The sequence below is a fragment of the Colossoma macropomum genome, unplaced genomic scaffold, assembly GCF_904425465.1.
Source record: "Colossoma macropomum unplaced genomic scaffold, Colossoma_macropomum, whole genome shotgun sequence".
In the NCBI taxonomy this organism is placed as follows: domain Eukaryota; kingdom Metazoa; phylum Chordata; class Actinopteri; order Characiformes; family Serrasalmidae; genus Colossoma; species Colossoma macropomum.
Window position 1 is genome coordinate 20426219 of NW_023494795.1, and position 23329 is coordinate 20449547.

The window sequence follows — 23329 nt, forward strand, 5'->3', positions numbered from 1 at the left end:
ATTTTGAAACTATCACAGACATCCCTACTCAAAATGCATGTAGTCAAGCAGTGAAAAACTACAAAGGGAAATTAAAGAGAAATAAAAGGAGGGATAGGGTGGTCGAAGGAGAAAAGAAGGATAAAATAGGGTAGGAAAAAGGGCATACTTTTCGCAACGGCGATTCAGCTGACCGGACTTTCTTGGGAGATATCTGTGAAGAGAGCAAGAGAATTAATATCTTGTTGAACCCTCTTCAGAGATATCTCCTATGACACCGCACTAGATGACAGTTGGCAATGCATTTTCATAAATCTTCTTACATTTTCTGAGAGCCAGTGTTGTAGCCATCCTCAGTCCTGACCCTTTTCCTTACATCCTGTGTCTTACTGACTAGATTTCTCAATGCATTCCTAAGTAGCACATAATTACGCAACTTAAAACTCAACATTTAGACATTTTGGTGCTTTGTTGCAGTTACACTAGGTCATCCACTGTTATGCCTCCAAATTTCCATCTGCCTTCATCAGGAACACTCCATTGTTTTTCTATCAGATCTCTGTCTGGTGCAAATATAACGTGCGGTTAATTACCCCAGGCAATTGTTGATGTGTTTTGATGTGTACATAGAAAAGAACATAAAACTCACTGGCCTTAAACACAATAATAATAGAAGCCATTGGGCAGTTGCCGCATTCTATCAATACACAATTACATAAAACACACATTTTTGTAGAACACTCATAAATAAAACGTATTTGTAAAGTACCGTGTTAATCTGTATGATTTGTTCTATTTGAGATTAAACTAGTTTTCCAGAGGGATTTTTATGCAGCAATACAGTTCTGGTTAACAACAAAGGCCAGCTAACAGTGCTAACCTAACCTGCCATTCAAATTCAAGTGAACACAGAAGTGCCTCACAGGTTCCAGCCTCATCATGCATGAATATCAGAAAACTTCAGAGAAAGCAAATGTTGGAGTGGCTAGTATGACAAGATTTATCATGATAACTTATGTCACAATATGGTTTTCTGAGCTTATTGTGAATATCATCATTACTTAAAAACAACTGATCAACTGCACACTTCATTACAAAGAGAACAGAATTAGTCCTGTTTGACTGGATTTAGTTCAGTGCAGTGTGTAAACAAAAATGTTTTTTAAAAGTTTTTTTTGCCTGTTTCAGCTTATCAAACATTGTGATACAAATTGAATATCATCAAAATGTCTTGAAGTATCATGATAATATATTTTCAACACATTCCCCCATCACTATGTTATGGTGTTCGAAAGTACTGTTATGTCTGTCAACTTAAGACCTGGATCGTTACAGTGTAATGCTTGTAGTGTCAAATTGCCCACATATTTCAAATATGTATTTATGGAATACCGCAACTACCCAATAGCTTCTATTTAGGAGTGCACTGATACAGAAAGATGAGCCATTGCCGATATCCAATATTTTCATGTCAGTATCTGCTGATGCTGATACAGATGTCATATATGATACAAATATAATGTAAAATGTATAAAAAATAGAAATTAGGACTAAACTACCCATATTCTTCTTGCTGTAGGGTTACAAATGCAGTAAAATAAATAAAATTCAGACATTTTAGCAAAGTAGCCGGGCATCACCTAAACAGTCTGCTTTTTCAGAGTATATGTTATCAAACATCAATTTGAAATCTAAACATCTGTCCAATGTTATATTGTTTATCTGCCAATTGCATCATACATACCTACTTCTATATAGGTGTGTTTCAAGTCAGGAGGTTTTCTGTTCTTTTCCATATACAGGAAAACATAATCTATCTATAATCCATCGTAATGATACAGATGAAGCAGATAGAAATTAAGCTAAAAAGCTGGAGCATTCTAACTGCAACTACTGTAGAGTCTTCCTTTCTGTTTTCTTTTGACACTGTCTTGGCTAAGTTACAAAATTAAATGTTACTTGTATGTAAATAAACAAGCATAACCCAAGGATCCTACATAATGTGTGGTTCTCTTGGATCTTTTATGCCTTCCACTGATAGGACTTCCATTTCATAAGCCTCATATTCTGAAGCAGAAGCTGTTTGTTTGTATACGGCAGCCATGAAGTTAATAATTCAAGACTAGCAGCAAGAAAACGAAACACGGCTCTTTTGTTTCTGTTTCTTTTGCTAAAAGTTTGCATATTTAGAGCTGGTTTTGACTAAAGTCCCTGAGGACCTCTTTGGTCCTCGTACGTAGTGTTTAATAATACTTCCCTTTCATTTCTCTATTAGTCAAAAGCTATAAAGAGACACATTAAATGGTGCGATGTAATAATCATAATTGTGGGGAATTCATTCAAATGCTGAAATACAGCAGTTCTTCCCAGTGCTAGTGTGTTGAGTCTGTAGATAGCGGATAGCGGATAGTGACAGTGACACACACAAGGTGTACAGGCACAGAACAAAGCTACAAAACAGATGCAGAGACAAGGCAACAGGGACAGCAGAAAGAAGGCAGGACAGGGAGGCTACACTGGCACTGGCTATGGAAACAGAGTGGACAGGGGGATGTCCCATATTATACATATACAGTACTGTGCAAAAGCTAAAGACCACCCTTTATTTATTTAATTTCCTATCAAAATTATGCTAGTGAAGTTATTCATTCTTCAGCGTCAGTTTTTCAAATAAATCTATAGGGATATTCTTCCACACCTCCAAATAACTTGTCCTTAACAGCTGTTTAAACTGGAAATTAAATAAAGGGTGGTCTTTAATATGCACATAAGCTAATATTATACAGATAAAAATAGGGTACACTTCTTGATCGAAAACTATTAGAACTCATTATTTCTGAATTAACACACAAAACAGGGCACATTCGGTATCAGCGATCACAATCAGGGATTGCTGTTTATGGAAGTACCGTGTGCCATCACAAAAATTCTCCATACAGAAATTCAGTCTGTTGGACAAATGAAATGGAAGCAGAAGCGTGTGTTCCAAAGCCAAGCAGCAAATTCTCAACTTTAATTTAACACTTACAATGTTCATTTGGGTCCATCTGGACTTCAGTGAACACTGCAGGTGTGAATTCAACACTTTGCTGTGCACTTAAATACACTCAAAACAATGTTTTATGATGAGGTGATAAAGCCTGTATACGCTGACTCTGTTCTATTTTATTGAACAGGAATATGGCATAAATAAATTAAATTCATGATTGTTTTGAGTGTATAAAAATACAAAAAGTTACTACAAAATGTATATAATGTTGTCCAATCCAATCATTTCACATTTCTGCAACCATTTCTACTTTAACATGATATACATCCTCCAACAATGAGATTGAGTGGAGGCAGCAAGTAGCACAGGAAAGGAGAGGTTAACCACCGAGGAGTAACAGGGTGAAACACAGAGGAGTCCTTCATGTACCTTCATGGGTGCTAGCTGGATGGGGGTGATGTAGGAGGGGTCCACCATAGGTTTTGGCCGGTTGGCTGTGTCTGCCAGCAGGCTCTGCCATTGCTGAGGCAGTCCGGTGAACTTCTGCTCACGCGGGTCGAACCCTGTGTGCACGCGATGCTCAAAGTTTGAGGGGGCCGAGATCTCCAGCCTCTTCTTCTTTTTTCCAAACATGTTGGAAAAGCTGGACAAACCTGAAAACACACAGAGAGAATGTATAATGCAAAAATGTAACAGTATGTATTGTTGTAATGCATGTTATGCTTCCAGTTACTGCAACTGTTGCAAAAGGAATCAAAAGCACAGCAATTAAGCTGCTGTCCATGCTAGGCTAAGGCTAACCTCAGGTTGGCTGTTCCTTCAAACGTAAGGGACTGCTGCATTTTCATTTTCACAGCAAAGTGTCTGAAACATCCTTGAATCAGCCATTCAGCAAAATGTGCTAATTTGAGAATGTTCTGCACTGTATGTACATTGTTCTCTATGCTAAATGTTGCTCCATCTCTTAATTGCTACAAGGTTGAAGCTGATCTCATTCGCCACTTCGTATTTTCTGTTCCACCTTAAATGGAGCAACAGTTACATTCTGGCACGTGTACAGGCACCTGAATGTAACTGCTGCACCATTTAAGGTGGAATGGGAAATTTGTAGAAGAGGCCAACATCAGTTCCATCAAATTTCTCAAGTTATTTGTTTCATACATGCCTCCTGTACACTCATGCCTCCAACCATCAGGCACAGCTGGATTTAAGAAAATATTACAGTCATTCATACTATACAGTCAAGCTGGTCCACAGCTGTGGCACCATGAATGCTATGTGCTGCAGCTGATTGACTCAGGCAGCACTTTATAGGTGGTAGAAGATTATCCTGGATATGTAAGATCATTAGCTCTGCTAGAATGTGCAGACATGAGCTATAATTAAACACTGTTTTCTCTGGATTTCAGCCCTTTTCTCTAAAAAAAACACCACAAAGCATATATCATCTAATATGAAAGAGTAAACTATTCGCTAAATGCAATCTAAGATGACAGAATTCAAGCATGTTGATACATACACACAGCAAATCTTACAGCATAAGAGCATTATTGTCAGTTAGTAACAAAGCCAAGTGTGAATCCATTTATTCCTGCAAGAATGCATTTGCCAATGCTGATATGGATCAGAAGCCTTTGGAAATGAAGAGGGCATCTGACCACTCGTCGACCCCTTTGTGTTTTCACTGCTGAATAGATCTCAGTGTGTCAGGATCATCCCTCACTTTTTGTTCATCACTGTCATTCAGGAAAACAATGCTGTCCTTCAGCTCGGACACGCCGGGCCCTGCACCGTGCCAGGCTGACCTACACACCGCCAGCTGTGCTGCCAACACACGCACACAGACAAAGAGACAGCTAGTGTGTGTGTGTCAGTGCAAGAGAGAGAACGTCAGCTGTGGAAAAAAATAGAAGTGTTTTCACTATATGCATTCTCTAACAATGGCCAGAGTTTAGCAATGTCCAACTCTTGAATAATTCATTCTTCCATTCCGCAAGTCCATTCTAATACCTTTTTGTAAAATATTACACAATATCGACATCCACATAAAAGGCTGAAGACTTCTGATACAATTCAAATAAGTCTTTCAAAATGTAACCACATTAGATCTTAAACTTGTACATTGTAACATATTATAAACAACCTATTTGAATTTGCTTACACTGTCTGAAGACTGTAAGAAGCTTATAGCTTGTTGTGTTTGTGCTTTCTGCATTCTGAGTCTTACTCTATTATTGAGTAGAAGTTGGAAACATCAAACACATCAGACAATCAATAAATCAAAAGTTGTTGTACATGGGGCAGGGGCCTGGTCACAGCAAAAAATATTATGTTCCTCTATATTGCTATAGCGAGGTTGACAACCACCAGCTAGCCAACTAGGCTTCTTCACTGCAGCTTCCAGAATCAGAGAGAAACACATAACTGCTGACCCTAAACTTAACTGCCAAGTTACTACAACAACTGAGCCAAATAAACACTGAAAAAGTATATATTTTTTTTATTAATAATCAAAGTAATAAATTGAAAAATCAAAGACTAGCTAAAAACTTTGACAAAGTGTCAAATTACAATGTGGCTGTTGTCTATAGACTCTCTAGTGTATACTATAATTATTAGGACAAAACCTCATATCTTGTTGTATCTTGTTTTGTTTTGTTTTTTACATATTTTGAAAATAGTACCTGTCCATTATTAAGGAATAGACCAGTAGAAAGGGTCAAAATGGCTTAGAATAAAATCCTATAACCTTAACTTCCATTAAAAGTAAAGAATGTTTATTCTTTACATGTAAAGTTCACACTGTGGAGATTTGAGAGCCTCTGTTACACCTGTGATAAGATAATTTCCTGTTGCTTATGAATTGTATAATTCTAAAAAGTTGACAAAATCTGCTGTATGCTCAAGAAACGCACACTGTGACATAACTGATCATGATAATTAATATAGTCATACTGCCCACTGGTGAATCCATGAATCACTGAATCATTTGATTTGTTGAAACAGGCAACTTGAAAGAATCAGTTCACTAAACTGAATCCAACTTTCCTACCAGACACAGTACTGTCCAGATCCACCCCCCACTTGCCAGCTTAGAGAACCAACAAGCGTTTACATGGGCTGCTGAATCCGGCCCCACAGGCACATCTGAGAAGCATCTGAGACTCAACCTGTGCGCAGAAAAGCAGCAGCATGTTTTGCATGAACGAAGTGCTTTGTCTCCCAGCAACACCTGAGAGAGCTGACAAAGTGGACGGCTCCCAGCAAGAGAGAAAGTGAAAAATAACATAGGAGCTCACAAAGCTGATTAATGGAGTATTTCTCATTCAATCTGCTCACTCTAGCTAGCTCCAGGAGAGTCATTGGGTATGATTTAGTGGTTTTAAACAGTAGAGAGTGGAGCGTTGGAAAGGCATGAGTTTACTGGAGAGGAAGTCACAGGCCACAGTCTTTAGCCGAGGCAGAGAATGAACTGGTCAAGCAAAGGATTTACCTTTGGGGTTTGTATTAGAGCTGCACAATTAACAAAAAACATGTGATGATATTGTTACATGAGATTTACATTTATGACATTTGGCAGACACTCTTATCCAGAACGACTTACAATTTGATTATTTTACACAGGTAGGTGAAGCTAGTGTTAGGAGTCTTGCCCAGGGACTGGGAGTCTTCCCCAGTCTACAGCATGAAAGCCAGAGGTATTACCCACTACACTATACCAACCACATTATAGTGCCTTGCAATGTGTTAAAAAGTAAATTGGTAAACCTGCATTATTTTGGAATTGTTAGAAAAGTCCATGATTGGTCAGTATACAGTGTGAAGGCTTGTACTGAAGGGTTAATTAGCATTCTGCAGCCTTCTGTATTGCAAACATCAACACTGCAATAACATTAACAAACAATACATTGCACAGCCTTACTCTGTATCCTAGAATCCTATCTCACACACATTTCTAATCAATAAAATGACACCTGAGGACATGGATGTTCAAGTTTAGACATAAACACGGAAAACAATAATAAGAAAAGCTGGGCTGCGAGCACAAACCTGATGGGGCTAAAAGTGAGCAATTCTGAAGAGATGTAAGTCGATTAAGGCAGTAAGAGTGTTGATGGCAGTAAAAAATTGCCTTAAAATACATACAAATAAACATAAATGCAGAGAGAAAGTAACAGAAATTTCCTGTTTGCAATAAAGTTATTAATATCTTGGTTAGAACAATACAGTTGGAAGAATACAGGTTTGTGTTCTTGACTTCTTAACGTCTCACTGAACTCCAGCCATTATATGGATTTGTTAAAATCTATCAACAGCACACCTGATTAACTTTAATAAAGGATTCATTAGATAAACTAAGTGTTGGACTGTAACTGTAAATACCAGTCTTCCTCAAGGAGAGGTGTGGAAACTGTTAGCAAACACATACACATTTTCTCAGGTGAATAAAAGGCTTTTGCCAAGTATTTTATATCACGAGCCTCTCAGATTAACAATGCAAAAGGGAGGTTTGTACTTACTATGACAAATAATTAACAATTTCTAAGAGTTAATTACAAAGGCATAGTGTAAACTGATATAATTTTTTTGTCACTTGTTGCTCATTGGAAAAAAAGGAGAAATTATTTTGAAAGTACAGATTCTTAACTTTGTCAATATCATATTTGTGTTAATTGAGATTTTATTATGATTAGAATTTGATGGAAAGTATTTTTGGGTCTACATACCATCTTGCTTTGCAGAGAGAAATAAGATCATTTTAATTTTTTAGTTTGTCATTTCTTCACAGCAGAAAGGCTTACTCAAACCTATCAGTACAGAACGTAAATCAAACGTACATGTAAATACTTATGTAATACACTATATAATCAATTATGTAATTCAGAAATTACATTTAAAAACTACAGCAAAATGACAGTAATATTTCTAGGTTTCTAAGGGTTACAAAATAAATAGGAAATTCAAAAAAATAATGCAAAGATTTTTGCTGGAATGTTTATATCCATGTGGTGTCAGGCTGAACCACTGCATGAAACTTGTAGACGAGCTTGCAAATGGAGATATGCACATGCATTTTTCTCATGCCTTGCATACGTAGTGATGACTTAAAATAACAGTAGGTCTTGAACACTGCTGCATTCCCCACACCTTTATCAGCTCCCTTATCCATTTTCTGCTGATTTGTCAATCACCCCACCTCATCTCCTACGCAATGCGGGCTTGCCGATGGCCCTTTCCTCTTTTGGGCTCATGCCCACTGTCTCCTGTTCAGTGGCCGATTGTGCTGCAAATGTGGCCTGTTGCTGCTTCAATATCTGTCCACCAAAAGTGCCCTCTTGAAACAGTCACTGAAGCCAAAAAACACTACGATACAAAATTGAAAGACCAAAAAATAAAATCCAAAGAATAAAGACTTATCTGAGTGGCAATGACTTCATTAATGAAACAACAATGTGGTCATAAACATACTATACAAGTGCACACTTTTCACCCAGAGACTGTAAAGTGTCTTTAATCCAAGGTTACAGAGTAGATTATAAGATAGGACTGTCCCTCTCCCACTGTGCCATTGAGTTAATAGGCAGAGAGTATCATCTGGCCTGTTGGACATTTGGAACAACACTCTTTAGTGTTAGAGAGCCCATATCATCTTTGATAACAGTAGTCAGTAGGCATAAAGGCATGGTTAATGGATGATGGACAATTCTTCCAAATAACCTGATTGTTGAGCAAAGTACTCTTAAATAGATTTGTTTATGTGGTATGACAGTGGTCACCAACGCTGCTCCTGGGGGTGGCTAAACAACAGGAAAAAAAACATTACATTTGTCTTCAATGGCAAGTTAGCTTGTGTGCACACCCAGGCATTTATGTAGATGTACTACATATTAGTTAGTTTATGTCGGCTTGTTGCTTGGTTACTCACATGTTTAAGGCCAATAATTAGTCAAGTGAAAAAAGGGTCCTATTTTGAGACAAATATGGATTCCAAAATGAAAAAAAAAACAAAATGCAGAAAATTAAAAACTAATTTGCAGGCCATGTTTAAGGAAACATTTTAAACATGTTAGGGGCCTTATAAAGCCATTTTGTAGGCTGGATGTGGCCCTGGGGTGGTAATTTGGAAGTAGATGTAAATATATTTTTCTTTTGTATGGGTATAATGGTATAATAACACCAATATGTTTACATTGAATAGTGCCCTTCTCAAACCCATGGTTGCTTTACAATTTCAACAATAAACATATAAAACATACAGATGAACAGCAGACACAACACACACACACACTCACTCTCCCATCATTAGTGCAGAACTCTGGTGCCCTTAAGCCTCTGTCCAGACAAACACTTCTTTGAGACGTGCTGTTAGGCCTTACCGACATAATTCATGACATCAGAGCTAAATGGTGACATAACGTCTCAACAAAGACAAACTCTGAAACTTGACAGTGAAGCGCGGCTGGACTCTGACAATACATGTCCAGATTAGACGTGTGCTTAATGTGCTGGGGTTTGCACTGCTTGTGCTGCGGCTTCGCAAACGCGCCATGCTTAAGGGATTGGGTGGGATTATGGGCAGAGGGATGAGAGTGAAGGGGCTGTCTGCAGTCATACTCCAAATGAAACCTATGACCTAGATGAGTAGGGACGTCTTGGGAATGGGATTACACAGACTAGAGAGGGCTTAAGGCATCCTGGGCCAACAGTTAAGAGGAGAAAAAAAAGGAAATGTGGGTGCGCACAGAGAGTGCAGCTTTGGCCTTTTTTCTTTGCTGTCACTGAACAGTCAACCAGTTGCGAACACACATACACATACCATTGAATCTAATTGCATACATCACTTACATTTGCAGGCTTTTAGGCAGAAAACTGCATGAACTAGCATGCTTTCAACTGAGGGGGTTTGACTAGCTTTTGAGTGAAATGTAGTTAAGTTAGAGGGCTCTGGAGGATTCCCTTATCGGATGATAGACTTAAGGCAAGTTTTTTTATTCCTTGCCTGGTTCACTGGAAAGTCTACAAGTTGTTATTGATGAGCAGATAAGAAAAACCTTTAGAATTAAAATAATGATTGTTATTAAAGACTTTCAGTCCAATTAAACAGAAAAGGTGCTTACCAATGTTATATTTAATATATATATAAATTAAAACAATTTAATAGTAGACGAATGCTCTAAAAAGTTTTGAGCTGCTACGTGCTTAGAACTGTGTAGGTGTGTCAGATCGCATAGTGATGACAGTGGAGTCTTCCAGGCAACGTAAACAACCCGGTGCCAGTAGTAGTGCTGAGCAACACTACCAATCAGTGTAGTTCAGCCCTACACATTTGAGCCTCTCCTCTATATCTGAATGCTCAGCAGCATGAACATTGAATCCACAACCTACAGCTAGCTAGCTAACTGCTGGACCAAACCTCTGAAATGGAGGTCACACAAACTCCCATTATGGGTCAGCATGGACATATTTATGGATGCAGTGGAGAAATTTCTCGTGTGCCTCATTGTGCTCCACGTAAAGTACAGTTGTACAACTACAAAAGTAGAGGGGAATACTGTAAGCCTTGATGTTAAGGAAGTAGCTAGCATATCAGCTTTTTATTCCTACATTTAAGGTGGACCAGTATCTATCTCACTCTTGTAAACAAAGTTAACCTGCTTATAGTAGGATCCAGCAGCAATTCAGATGCCAGATGTCAGCCTTGTTATTGGTAAGCGAAATGCTTAAAGAAGAGTTAGAGAAATATGGTGAAATATAGAGGTCATTTATTAGTCATGGGAACATTATTCAAAGGGTATACTTAGTACATATTTGCTGTTTGCCTGCAAGAACAAGATTAATCTAATTAGAAAGAAAACACAGATTTAGGTTCCCTGGGTCTTTAAGTTAAAAAGTTACATCAGAAGATACACATGGAAGGTTATCTGTATTCAGACTTGTGCCAAGCCAGTGTTTAACCTGATGATGTACACATTTAAATCAATTAATTCAGTGCATCACCTTTTTCAGTGTACAGAGCTGCTGAACTTGCATTTCTCAGTTTTGATTGATGGATTAAGAGCTGAATTCAACTCTCACCTACTAATAAAAGTTGCTGGCTAAATGTCAGTGTTGCTGCATGTCAAGTTACACAGAGCTGTGGTGTCTAACTGATCTATTAGGACATTTTTACTGTCATGTTATTAGCTCAAAATCTTGTTTATACTTTTTAACTTAAAATCAATACAATTGATAAAAGTCCAAAATGATGCTTGGCTGAAACAGCTGCTGTTAAGCACATCAGAATTACCTAAAGCGCTTACACACGGGGGTTTAAAACGCAACTGCACTGTAGTGTTTTGGTAGAATACACGTGTTGGATGTCGCATTTTGTTATGACACATTTTTCAACTGCTTAAACAAGCATGTTTTATTAATGATCAGCCATAATTATTACCTATATGTAGTGTTTTGTTTCACTGATGAAAACACAAAGTGGGAATCTGGTGGTCATCACGTTTGGAATAAAATGTGAATGTGAATGTCTGAAAATATTTCGACAAGCAGGTGCTGAATATGGGTGGACAGGTTGTGGCTATATAGTTGATTCTTATTGGCATAATTGCAATACTGCTATGCTCTTACAAATGTATGTCTTGTTCTGCACCATGAATAGGTACAGTCCTATATGTTGGTTTTGAGCCCAAAAATATGAATTTCTGGAACAAATACTGTGATTACAACAGGGGCGCTGGACTTGATACAGCTACAAGATACTGCTCACAAGACAGGAACAGAAAAATGAAATTTGAAGTTCAAATTGTGAATAACAGACTGTGCACAAACTACTTCCACATAGCACAGCACAAAGGGAAAAATTAGTAGACAGGGGCTTTAAGAAATTGGGTATTTCTGTAAGTATGGCTGTGTACTTGTATTAGTGTCTATCGTTGTTGTCAAAAGAAAAACAAGTATCCACAAAATAGTAACTTTACAGGAGAAGGCAAAAACAATCTTACCTTTCAGTGTAAGTTAAAGTAAAGAGATTTTATTCTAAGTGATTTAGAATTTTATTGGTCCAATCATCATGAAATTTTCACACAACGTAAAGGACAGCTGGTGTGTTGAAATGATGTAGAAAAATAAAAATCGACAAAATTTGAGATACATGTTTTTTGGACAGCGACGATATATAAGGGCCCATGGTTGTTTGTTTGCTAACTTAAATATCTAAAATCTTGATATATTGGGGAAACACCATGACATTGAATTTTGTTTCCTAGCTCTAGTACATAGTTACAAGAACAGGGGAACAGAAGTGTGGACCCCCCAACAGATCTTAAGAGTTTAAGAAGGTAATGGTAATGCTAGGTAATGCTAATGTCCAGCATCAGCAACTGCCAGGGGTCATGTGGTCAGAGTTGTGGCACTGAAAGGGGAAGCAATGCTCAAAACCTTAAGTTCTGTTTGTCCCTGAACCATCTGTCGCCATCTGAGAGACGGCAGGCGTTTCCCGCTCAGAGCAGAGCAGTGGCAGTGTGGGACGGAGTAGGCCTGGCCCTTCCCCAGCAGTCCTGCTAACAGCACAGGCCCCGTGGCTATTTTAGGCCTGTATCTGACCTGTGTGTGTGTGTGGTCACTCACAGGCCAGCCAGCTCACCTTACAAAAGAACCAGAGACGAAAGACTCTCTGTTCCTGAAAGGTAATGCCATTCTAATCTGAGTTTGACCAAACCAGGTGGCTGTTTAAACAGAGGCATGGCTGCGTATGCCCCCCTATCAATGACTTATGATTAACAAATGATTAGAATTTGTCTCTAATTTAACTTCACAGTATTCACAAAAGTGCATTTCTTGCCACTAATTTCAGTGAAAATGATACACAGACACCAGCACATGATAATTATACAACTGTGCTCCATTTTCCATTGAAAAAGTTTGACAGAGTTGCGTCAGCCAATAGGAGACGGAGTGCATCTGGGCTTCAGTCAGCTTCATTAATTTTGAACAAAACAAAGGAAAAACTAATTGCTGCTGCTATTAACTCTCCTCCTACAAAACCCAGCTACAAAGATGTAGCAGGTGGGCAAATGGACTTTTTTGCCTGATTGAAAAATAACAGCAAACACATGTAGCTTTCCCTTATGAGCTTTCATGTTTGAATAAGTTTCTCACTCACATTGAGCCCCACCACAAACACACCAGCAGTAACATAACCAAAATATCTTTTGAACGTAGCCCAATGCAATCTCTGGATTTAAGCTAAAACTGTACAAGTCTTTATAAAACAACAAATTACACCGTGGTGGACAAAGTACTTATAACTGATCTTGTTTCACTTAAATGAAAGTAGACTTACTCTTGCTAAAATGTAAAGCAAAAAATCATCTATACATTTTTCTGCTAGTTAATGAACAAATGTACTTGCTTTTAAACGTATGAAACTATCAAAAATAAATGTACAGTTATTTTGCTATTCTAGCTATTATGTCATATTGTTTTCCATTTCTATTAAGACCCGTGTGGCTGCAGACATGAAAAATAGAGTTCAAAAATAGGCTAACTTTACCATTTGTTAAAGAAAACTTAGTTTTTTCAATCAGAAACAAGAGTCACATTTAATAAATTTCGCTAGGTGTGAGATAAAAAAAAATGCCCCACAAAATGTTAATGTAAATTCTGAAAGTTGGTCAGAGGTGTCCAGGCCTAGTTACAGTTTCTAACTTCTAATTTGAGATTTAATATTTAGAGGAGGGGTTTACTGGTTCTATATAGCACCAAAAAGGGTTCTGCTATTGTTATTATGTCAACCTTTTAACAACAAACAAATCCTTTTTGGTGCTTCATAGAACTGTTTTCAAAAAAAGTTCTATATGGATCCATATATAACACATTCTCTATCAATCTGAAGAACCATTTTACCATGCATTCTTTGAGTGTTCAGGGTTCTATACAGAACCATTGCCTTTACTAAAGAACCTCTTTAAAACTATCTTTTTAAGAGTGTATGGCGTGACTCCAAAGAATATTTCTTTACTTTTTAAGAGTATACAAAGATTTCATATGTTAGCGACATGCTACCCCACTGTATAGGGTCTTACCTGGTATCAGATTCATTGATCCTCTTAAACCAAATAACTGCTCCAGAACAATCGCCACACACTGTTTCGATATCAGCTTCCATGAAATAAAATAATATGGTGCATGAATAGAAGGGATCGCATTCCCGCACCCTTCCTCAGTGGATGTGTAGTGGAAGCCTCGCCCGGGGCTGCTCACCCATGCGCACTCTGATAGAGCCCAATGAGAGATTGGACCAAAAAAAGTGCCGACGGCAGCATCCCGCTGCAGACAGGCTAAGCCCAGAGCGCCGGCACACGGGCCAGTCTCGACTCTGCCCGGCCCGCACCATCGTCCTGCTGCGGCCGCCCGCTCTCCTCACCCGCTATTCCACTTCCTCTCACACCCCGAAGCGCCACGGCATCTTGTGTGTACGTTCACACACACAACATCCGGTTTGTGAGCAGAGACCACCACCGAGACAGCACGGACCCCAGCGCCCTCTTTTATGTGTATGTGTGTCAGACAGAGCTAAGAGAGGGTAGTTTACGGAAGTGAGGGAGAGAGAGAGAGAGAGAGAGAGAGAGAGAGAGAGAGAGAGAGAGAGAGACAGAGGGAGACAGCTGCTACTGTCATTTAACACAGTGTGTCCAGTCCACAGTGTAATTATCACACACAAGACGTACTGCAGATTTAAATTAGAGCTATTACTACTGATCAAATTAGTAAAGAAAAAATAACCTAGAGATTATTTGGAGATTAGGAATGCATGACGATATTAGAATTATATGGTTATCTACCGTTTCAGACAACTGTTTAAATGTGACCAACCTATATTTGATGACTGTATTAGTAGTAGTAGAATGTTTAGGTGACTCTGGGCTAGTGGGCTATATATGTGGGGTATATATGCATGTAATGTAAGTATGTATGTATGTATGTGTCGCTGCTGTCGGGACAAAACCTTGTATCAGTTTTTGACATAATAATGTTTGTTGCCCTTTATACTGTGTGTTAATTTCATGATGAATGGACCAAAGAAACAGCCCAAAAATTTTACTGCAGTCATAACCATAAACTTTGTTGCTACCAATGTTGACCCAGTGACCCAATCTGCCAATCTGTGTCCCCTGCCGCTGTAAAACAGAAGAATTGCATAAACTTTTTTGGTTTACTTTACTTATCTGTTAAACCTACTAATGCAAATCTAGTAACACTTACTATTTCTTAAACAATGAGTAACTAAATCTAGTTGAGATCAACTGCACACGGATGATTATTTACAGCAAAGCACAATTAAATGAGAATTTGACCTAACTTGGCTGGTTCAAGTTGACCTATGTAAATCGAGAGTAAGCAGAACTCAGATCTTGCTAAAGTGTGTGGACCACTGAAAAATGGAAAGGAACTATCACTCAAGTATAAAGTTATTTAAACTTGATTCTGTTAAGTAACATTCATCTGTTGAGGTAATAATTTTGCTTAATTCACATGAAGCGTTTTAAAACTAATCTCTACTATCACGCATACATCCACTGCATTACATTTTATGCCGCTGACTGATCTGTAACTCGCATACCTGTTTTTTTTTACAATACTGTATTAGCAGTTTAACTTGGGCGAAACATATTTCACAAGATCTGCTCTAATATTAGTAAGTCATGAACATGTACCAGCTACACGTCACTATACAGCAGCATTTAATGGAGAAACCACTATATATGTTGTCCTATTCTCTTTTCTAGTTTAATACTGCCTACTTTTTTTGCTTTTCTGTCTTCCTATAAGTGCCAACATTCAGGTTAGAGGACAGAGAGATGAACAAAAACCTGCTCAATGTTACTATCATTTTGGTTTAGCATGAGAGCATGTCTACGGCTGAATCTCAAATGGCTCCTTACTCCCTACATAGTGCACTGTCATGAATCCAAACAGAGCACTAAATATTAGATAGGAAATTGTGCTGCGTTGACTAAATATGAATGGCTTTCTTTAGACATATAATGCACTGTTTGTGTGTAGAGGCTGTTATTTCATGACCTATGTAGTGCATATATAAGGAATAGAAAGCCTTTTGAAATTGAGTCATTATTTAACCAGCTTTAGTTGTGCTATTGTTATTGTAGCACCCACAGGTAGATAGTCACACCTCAAAGCTCTGTGTTTTCACTGATAAGTAGAATAGCTTGGCAAACAAGCAAAGAAGACAGCAAAGTGCACAGGTAATCACTATTATGGAATATAAGCATTTTGTAACAACTCAAGTACTGCTGTAAAGTGCTCACACATTGGAAAAGAGAATCCATTACCAACTACTAATTACTTCTCTCAGACTGTAATGGGATTCCTTTATTCATTACAACCCAGAAAAAGTAATCTCACTTCTCATTACTTTACTTTTAAGTTACTCTCTAAAACCCACACAAATCTGTACCAACTGGTAAGTCAGCGTGAAACCCAATCGTCCTTCCAGTACCTTATTTAGAAAGAAGCCAATCACAATAAACATCATTTAAAAGTCCTTTTGCTATCCTTACCTTAGAATAAGACACAACAAGTAATGCTGATTAAAATTATGCGTGCAAAATCTTTAAACTAGCATGAGTCTAAAACCAGCTGCCTCAAAACAAAAATCTTTGTGAATAAAATCATGCAAAGCTTATAGAGCTGCTCCTAAGGGAAATTTGAGTCTGTCCTGTTTAGATGAGGTTGTGTCTCTGTTCCACATCATGGGGGGTTTTATCCATCAGTCTCATATTAGTATGATTAGATGCTTTGACAGGCTTTGTGGAGTTTATGGGGAGAATGTAATGTTTCTCTGTTATTCTAATCTAAGCAGATGCAGTCCCAGTTTCTACATTACAGTTGTATGCAAATGTTACATGTTCAGTTGATTTTCTAAGTGAAAATAAGTACACATTCTCTACAGAGAACACACTTGCATGTTTCAATGCACATTTACTTTTTAACCTATTGGAAAAAAGAACACAAAATATGGCCTGTGCAAAAGTTATTGCGCATTTTGTATTTTTTTTTTATTTAAGTATTTAAGTTTGTTTCTTGTAGAGAATAGAGAATGTATTTCAAATTTTTGCATATGACTATTTAAATGTTTATGTATTGAAATCAGCAGATACGTACATGAAATATAAATCGGCCTCGGCTCACAATTCTCACATCTGTGCATCTCTAATTATTTTGACAATTAATCAAATAATCAGAGTTTTTTTTTAAAGCCAACAATAAAGACAGAATTGGAAATTGGAAAAAAAATGAAGCCTAGCAGACCTAGTAAATTAGATACGATTAGATTCTACTTTATTGTCATTGTGCAGGTACAGGTACAGAGCCATGAATTGCAGTCAGCGTTTAACCAGCAGTGCAAAATACAGTATTATTTACATATAAAGTGCAGAAAAGTAACCGTGGTAAGCGATGCTGTGGTTCCAATAAGTACAATTAAGGACAGTGAAGTGATAAAAAATATAGATATTGCAAGTATAAATATAATATACATGTATACAGAGTGAGTGGAGAGAATGTAAATGTAGGTAGTATGTACTGTGAGAGGGGCATGTGTAAAATATTAAGTAAAAGCATGTACAGTAACTGTCTGTGCATATAAATAGTGTATTAAATACATGACTAAACTAGAAACCAAAATATGTTTTATTCAATATTTGACATATTTTGGTAACATATAGAACTTCCCAGAAAGAGTAACGCAAATAACATAATATTTATTCTTATTTAAATCAGCAACTGTAATGTGATTCCAAGAATCTATACTATAATGTGCTACACTACTTCAGGAAAAAGTAATTAAAAACTGTAATGACTTACTGGGTTACGTCCAGCACTGACTCTAAGAAATAAATGTAAGTAGATGTAGGCCAAGTTTTTACATTGTATACATGTTCATGTATTGACATCAGCAGCTATACGCATGAAAAACATTACATATCCCACAATTCTCATATCAGCATCCCTAATTTTCATGGTTAATCAAATAATTGTTTTTTCTAAAGTTGGAAATTGGAAAAAAGAGAAACAACGAAGCATATTTAACACATAGTTAAATGTTGTTTAAAATGTATATTAAAAACTAGAAATTAAAATATATTCTGTTTTATTTGATATGTTAGTACCTTTTGGGAAATACCTAACAATACTATGTAAAAAGTAGTACATATTTTTTTGGAAAAGTTATCTGCCTGAAGATTTCATCATTATTTTCTCAAATATAACGCATTATGGAAATATATTTTTCATTTATTTTGCACCCATATTAATTTTGCATACATCAAAACTTTCTACACTAGAAACGTTTTCAGATTTTTTTTCATATCAGTCTTTTGTGTTTTTTTTTGTTTGTATTTAATGTAACAACATTGGTTTATATGATTGATTTTTTATTACAAATGTTTAAGTAGTGATTCCAAACTTTTGACCAGAAATATACACAAAAAAATGTTAACACATGCATGCTAAAGACCACTCACAATACACGTTTATTTCCACAGTTATTTCACTGAGCCCACTCCCATGGGTTATCTCAATGAATGAAGACCCTCATAACTCTCTAAAGAGTGTGAAGTGTTTCAGAAGGGGCTGATGTATCTCCCACGGCTCCAGGAGCTCAGTGTGAAGTCTGTAGCAGCACCACACCCCTCTCGTTCCAAAAGCTATTTTTACAGACGCCCACACAGCCAGCGACGGGCGCTGTGGCATGCTTATTAGGGCTGAGGGCTGCAAGGGCATCTAGCCTAGCAGTGCAGATATCACCTCAGGTCCACATACTGTATCTCCACCACAGAGACACTCCATATTGACAAGGAACATGAGAAGAAGCATGTGAAGCATCCAAAGCATTTCTGAAAGCTACAGTTTGTATTTTGAGAGACATGTTAGACTGCTTAAATTCCTCTGTATGAAGTTTAGTTATTAGTCATTGACCCTCAAAAGTTTTATTTTCATTTTGCTGCAATATTGGGACGTAATTTTGTAATTAAACTCATGTAAAAGTGTAAAACATCATTTTATTTTTCTGCCAAAACGACACACATTTTTACGCCAGTAACTTTCCATCATGTTCAAATTTGCACATCTCTAAAAGAGTTGTTAATGTGTTTTCTACTGAACAGTAAACTATAAATTAACCCCTTAAAATTCCAGGCTTATTACATACTAAGGCTTATTATTCAGTAACTACAGGGACTTCAATGCAAACTGGTGAAGCTATTCTTAGGTTACAAAAGTGTATAATAAAACTTTTGGACCGCCGACAGGCCCTGGCTTTTTTAAGTTGTTAAATTACAGGTTGTTTTGATTTCAAATGAACGTTTTTACATGACTGGTGTAATTGGTCACAGGAATTATGTACTTTAAGCAGGCACCTGAGAAAGACAATCTACAAAAGGAAACAGTAAAACATGTTATAACACAGCCATAACTACCATATTTGGTATATAATCTTTAAAGGGTCTATATTGGGACTAACACATTTATATCATGCTTCTCAGGAGATGTTAACATGTAACAAGTCACAACTGTGACTAGTAGGATAACATAGTGGCTCACATTTGCTGTTGAATCTTAACTATCAATATTCCATTTTCTTTCATGCAGCTTAACTTTGTTTAAAATGCTGGACCTGCTAGAACAGTGGTCATCTACGCTCCTTCTGGAGATCTATTTTCCCCACCTCTTACCTAACATTTCTTCATATGATCTAGCCCATCAGGGACTTCTGAAAACGTTCATAGCAGGAGCAGGTGTGGCAGATTAGCATTGGAACTGCGCAAGAACAAAATTCCATGAATGGTGAGTTAAATCAGCTGATGTCAATAGCTGATGTCAGCTGTGACAGATGCTGTGAACTGCTGATGCCAGTGTCTGCACCTTCTAAGGGTTAATCATTTAAATTACTGAGGCTAAATAAGTCAGTAATCTCAGGGAAGAAGGTTTTTACCTGCTGAATTCAGTCAGCACAGGTATTTTCATGTATGAAAGGCTTAGCTGTTTAGGACAGATATAAAGTAGGCGCAGGCTTTATGACAATATTTTATCATTATCGTGATAAATGATGTCACAAATAAACATTTCTGACTATTTTGTGAACACTGTCAGTACATAAACAACACTGATCAAATGCATGTGTAATTACAAAGCCAGCTTAATTTGTCCTGTTTAATCGGATTTAGAGTAGTGCAGAGTGTGAAATGTTAAACAGATATCATCGCAAAATCATTAGGTTCATAGTTTTCAACAGTATTTTTAATGTGGCATTGCTGGGGCCTTTTTTTCTTTTTTTTGTCTTTTCTAACTTAAAAAACTTACCTATTCCACTTATCAAAAACCTAATGTGGTAATATGTACTTTTTATCATGAAAACAGTTTCAAGTACTGTAATACTGTTTTTTTGCCATATTTCATCTATAATGTACAGATGAAATTAAAGTAATCTTGAGAGGCATAAAACTGATATAAAGCTTTGTTTGTAAATGTTACCCTATCATAAAATACAGTGTAATAACTCTACATTCTATTAAACAGCATATCAGACGAAACATTATTTCATTTCCCCCCATTTTTACCAGCACTGGATATTCTTTATCAAAAATCCACAATGCTTTCATATAGTCTTTGTCGGGACCCATATGGTGTTTGTAACACTGCCTGGAGGGCAACATCTGTACACAGCCACTGTGGGTGGAAGGCCAGGAAAAGCAGCCCTTTCCTCTGAAAAATGGAAAAGAAAGGTGTTTCACACACCATAGTTTTTGGTAGGATCAAATGCTGCTGGACAAAAAGAGCTGGACATCGCTGACCATGTCTAGCCCCGCAAACAGCCGCGCCATTGCCTGCAGACACTCTCAGCTAGTGTCAAGCTCAATCAGCTAACGAGCCACTCCAACCGGTCAAAGTGGTCTCAGTTCAGGGTGTGGATAAGCGCACACACCCGCATGGAATAATGTCCACACTGAAGAGATAATGTCACACTCAAGAGGGGTCAAGTAGAATAATGCTGGATAAACTGATGTATCCATGCTCCACCCACAAATCCACTGTTGTGTAGCTACTTTCCATAATATTTCTTGCTCAAAAAAATCTATTCAACCGAAAAAACTGTGCACACAACTCTTGTCAAAATACATACATTTTCAGTGTATTATTCATTTAAAATTATGTTTATTTTGTATGTGAAACATAACACTGCTCAGGTAGATTTAGTATTTTTTAGCTAAGCTAATATATGTTATGGCCTACATTACTAACCTCTACAGCTCGGCTAGGATTAGCTACTCTAAGGGATTTACAGATATTTTCCTCATTGCACTTGCCATATAATTTGCGCAAAAACAGAAAGTGAGACAATATGTTGCCTCAAGCTATAGCAGTAAAATCAAGCTACACAGTAACAGCAATACGGAAAGACAAATACAGGCCTAGCTAGGACAGATAACCAATCTATCCTAACAGTGTGACCTTTGAGAGACATATAAATAAAGTCAAATGCTACTCAGTTAGGCTCGAAGCTAGTTTTTCCAACATTCTATGAAGCTTGTCCCACTACACAACAGCAGGTACCAAGGAACGCATTTGGGGGCAAAGCTTGGATAGGTCAATTGTTTATACCCAAGAACAAGTTAAACACAAGCCTGACAGTGCAGTGAAAGTTTTGTGTGAAATTGTTACTAAGGTCCACAGTTTACACCTGTACACAATAAAGCTACATCTATCCAAATTTTTCAAACATTCATCTGTTTCTCTGCATACTTTGTTAGCCCCCTTTTACCCTGTTCTTCAGTGCTCAGGACCCCCATGGACCCTCACAGAGCAGGTACTATTTGGGTGGTGGATCATTCTTAGCACTGCAGTAACACTGACATGGTGGTGATGTGTTAGTGTGTGTTGTGCTGGTATGAGTGGATCAGACACACCTCAGTGTCACTGCTGGACTGAAAATAGTCCACCAACCAAAAATATCCAGCCAACAGTGTCCTGTGGGCAGCGTCCTGTGACCACTGATGAAGGACTAGAAGATGACCAACACAAACTGTGCAGCAGCAGATGAGCTATCATCTCTGACTTTACATCTACAAGGTGGACTGGCAAGGTATGAGTGTCTAATAGAGTGGACAGTGAGTGGACACAGTGTTTAAAAACTCCAGCAGCACTGCTGTGTCTAATCCACCAGCATGACACACACTAACACACCACCACCACGTCTATGTTACTGAAGTGCTGAGAACAATCCACCACCCAAATAGTACCTGCTCTGTGAGGGTCCTATGGGGGTCCTGAGCACTGAAGAACAGGATAAAAGGGGGCTAACAAAGTATGAGGAGAAACAGATGGACTACAGTCTGTAATTGTAGAACTACAAAGTGCACCTATATAGTAAGTGGAGCTGATAAAATGGACAATGAGCATAGAAACAAGGAGGTGGTCATAATGTTATGCCTGATCGGTGTACAGCACACAATATCAGAGTGTCATTTACAATCCAGAGATGAAGACTGCTCATCTTACATCAAACAAGGAGAATTTTGGAGAAATACATTGGCCATGTATTGGGCAATGGAATCTTATTCACAGTACACACTTTGTACATGTCCATTGTGTGCCAACAAGAGCAACATCAACCTACTTAGAAAGAAAACACAGATACACAGCTAATACTGATAGCTTGTAATATTTACCAAATTCTTGCAGCATCTAATGACCGTAGAAAAAAGCTCAAGTGTAAGACATGCACATACGAGACAAATGACTTTCAGATGTAAAACAACATTCAGCAACATTATTTTTAGATTTACTTCAGCTGTTAAATATGGTTCTTATTAAAAGTAAAGGGACAAGTAAAGGGACACACATATATACAAGCTACTGTGCACAGAGTGACTACAATCTATACTTAAACACACACACCTGGTCCATCATTAAGCATTCAGAGCCAGAGAGATCTGTATAAGTTCAATTACAGTCTACAGCCATGTACTTCTACACATACGCACATACATACATATACATGATTATGTATAAATAGACACACATGCATGCATGAACACATATTTATACATTTGCACTCACACACGCACACACACACACACACACACACACACACACACACACACACACTAACACATGCATTATTCACTTAAACAAGCACATGTATATGCTTACATTAGCACAGAGCTGTAGCTTTCTGGGCTAAAAGTGCTCTCTCTCTCTCTCTCTCTCTCTCTCTCTCTCTCTCTCTCTCTCTCTCTCTCTCTCTCTATCTATCTATCTATCTACTCACTATGAACCTGGTTCACT

General features: G+C 37.7%; 1 protein-coding gene across 1 annotated transcript in view; it reads right to left on the reverse strand.

Moving 5' to 3' along the window:
• Positions 1–14496, reverse strand: part of pak5 (p21 protein (Cdc42/Rac)-activated kinase 5) — a 52560-nt gene extending 38064 nt beyond the window's left edge. Inside the window, 3 exon segments of the mRNA XM_036581781.1 lie at positions 149–193; positions 3398–3621; positions 14047–14496. Of these exon segments, the coding sequence (XP_036437674.1) occupies positions 149–193; positions 3398–3621; positions 14047–14062 (285 nt within the window). The 5' untranslated portion in view covers positions 14063–14496.
• Between the last annotated feature and the right edge of the window lie 8833 nt (positions 14497–23329).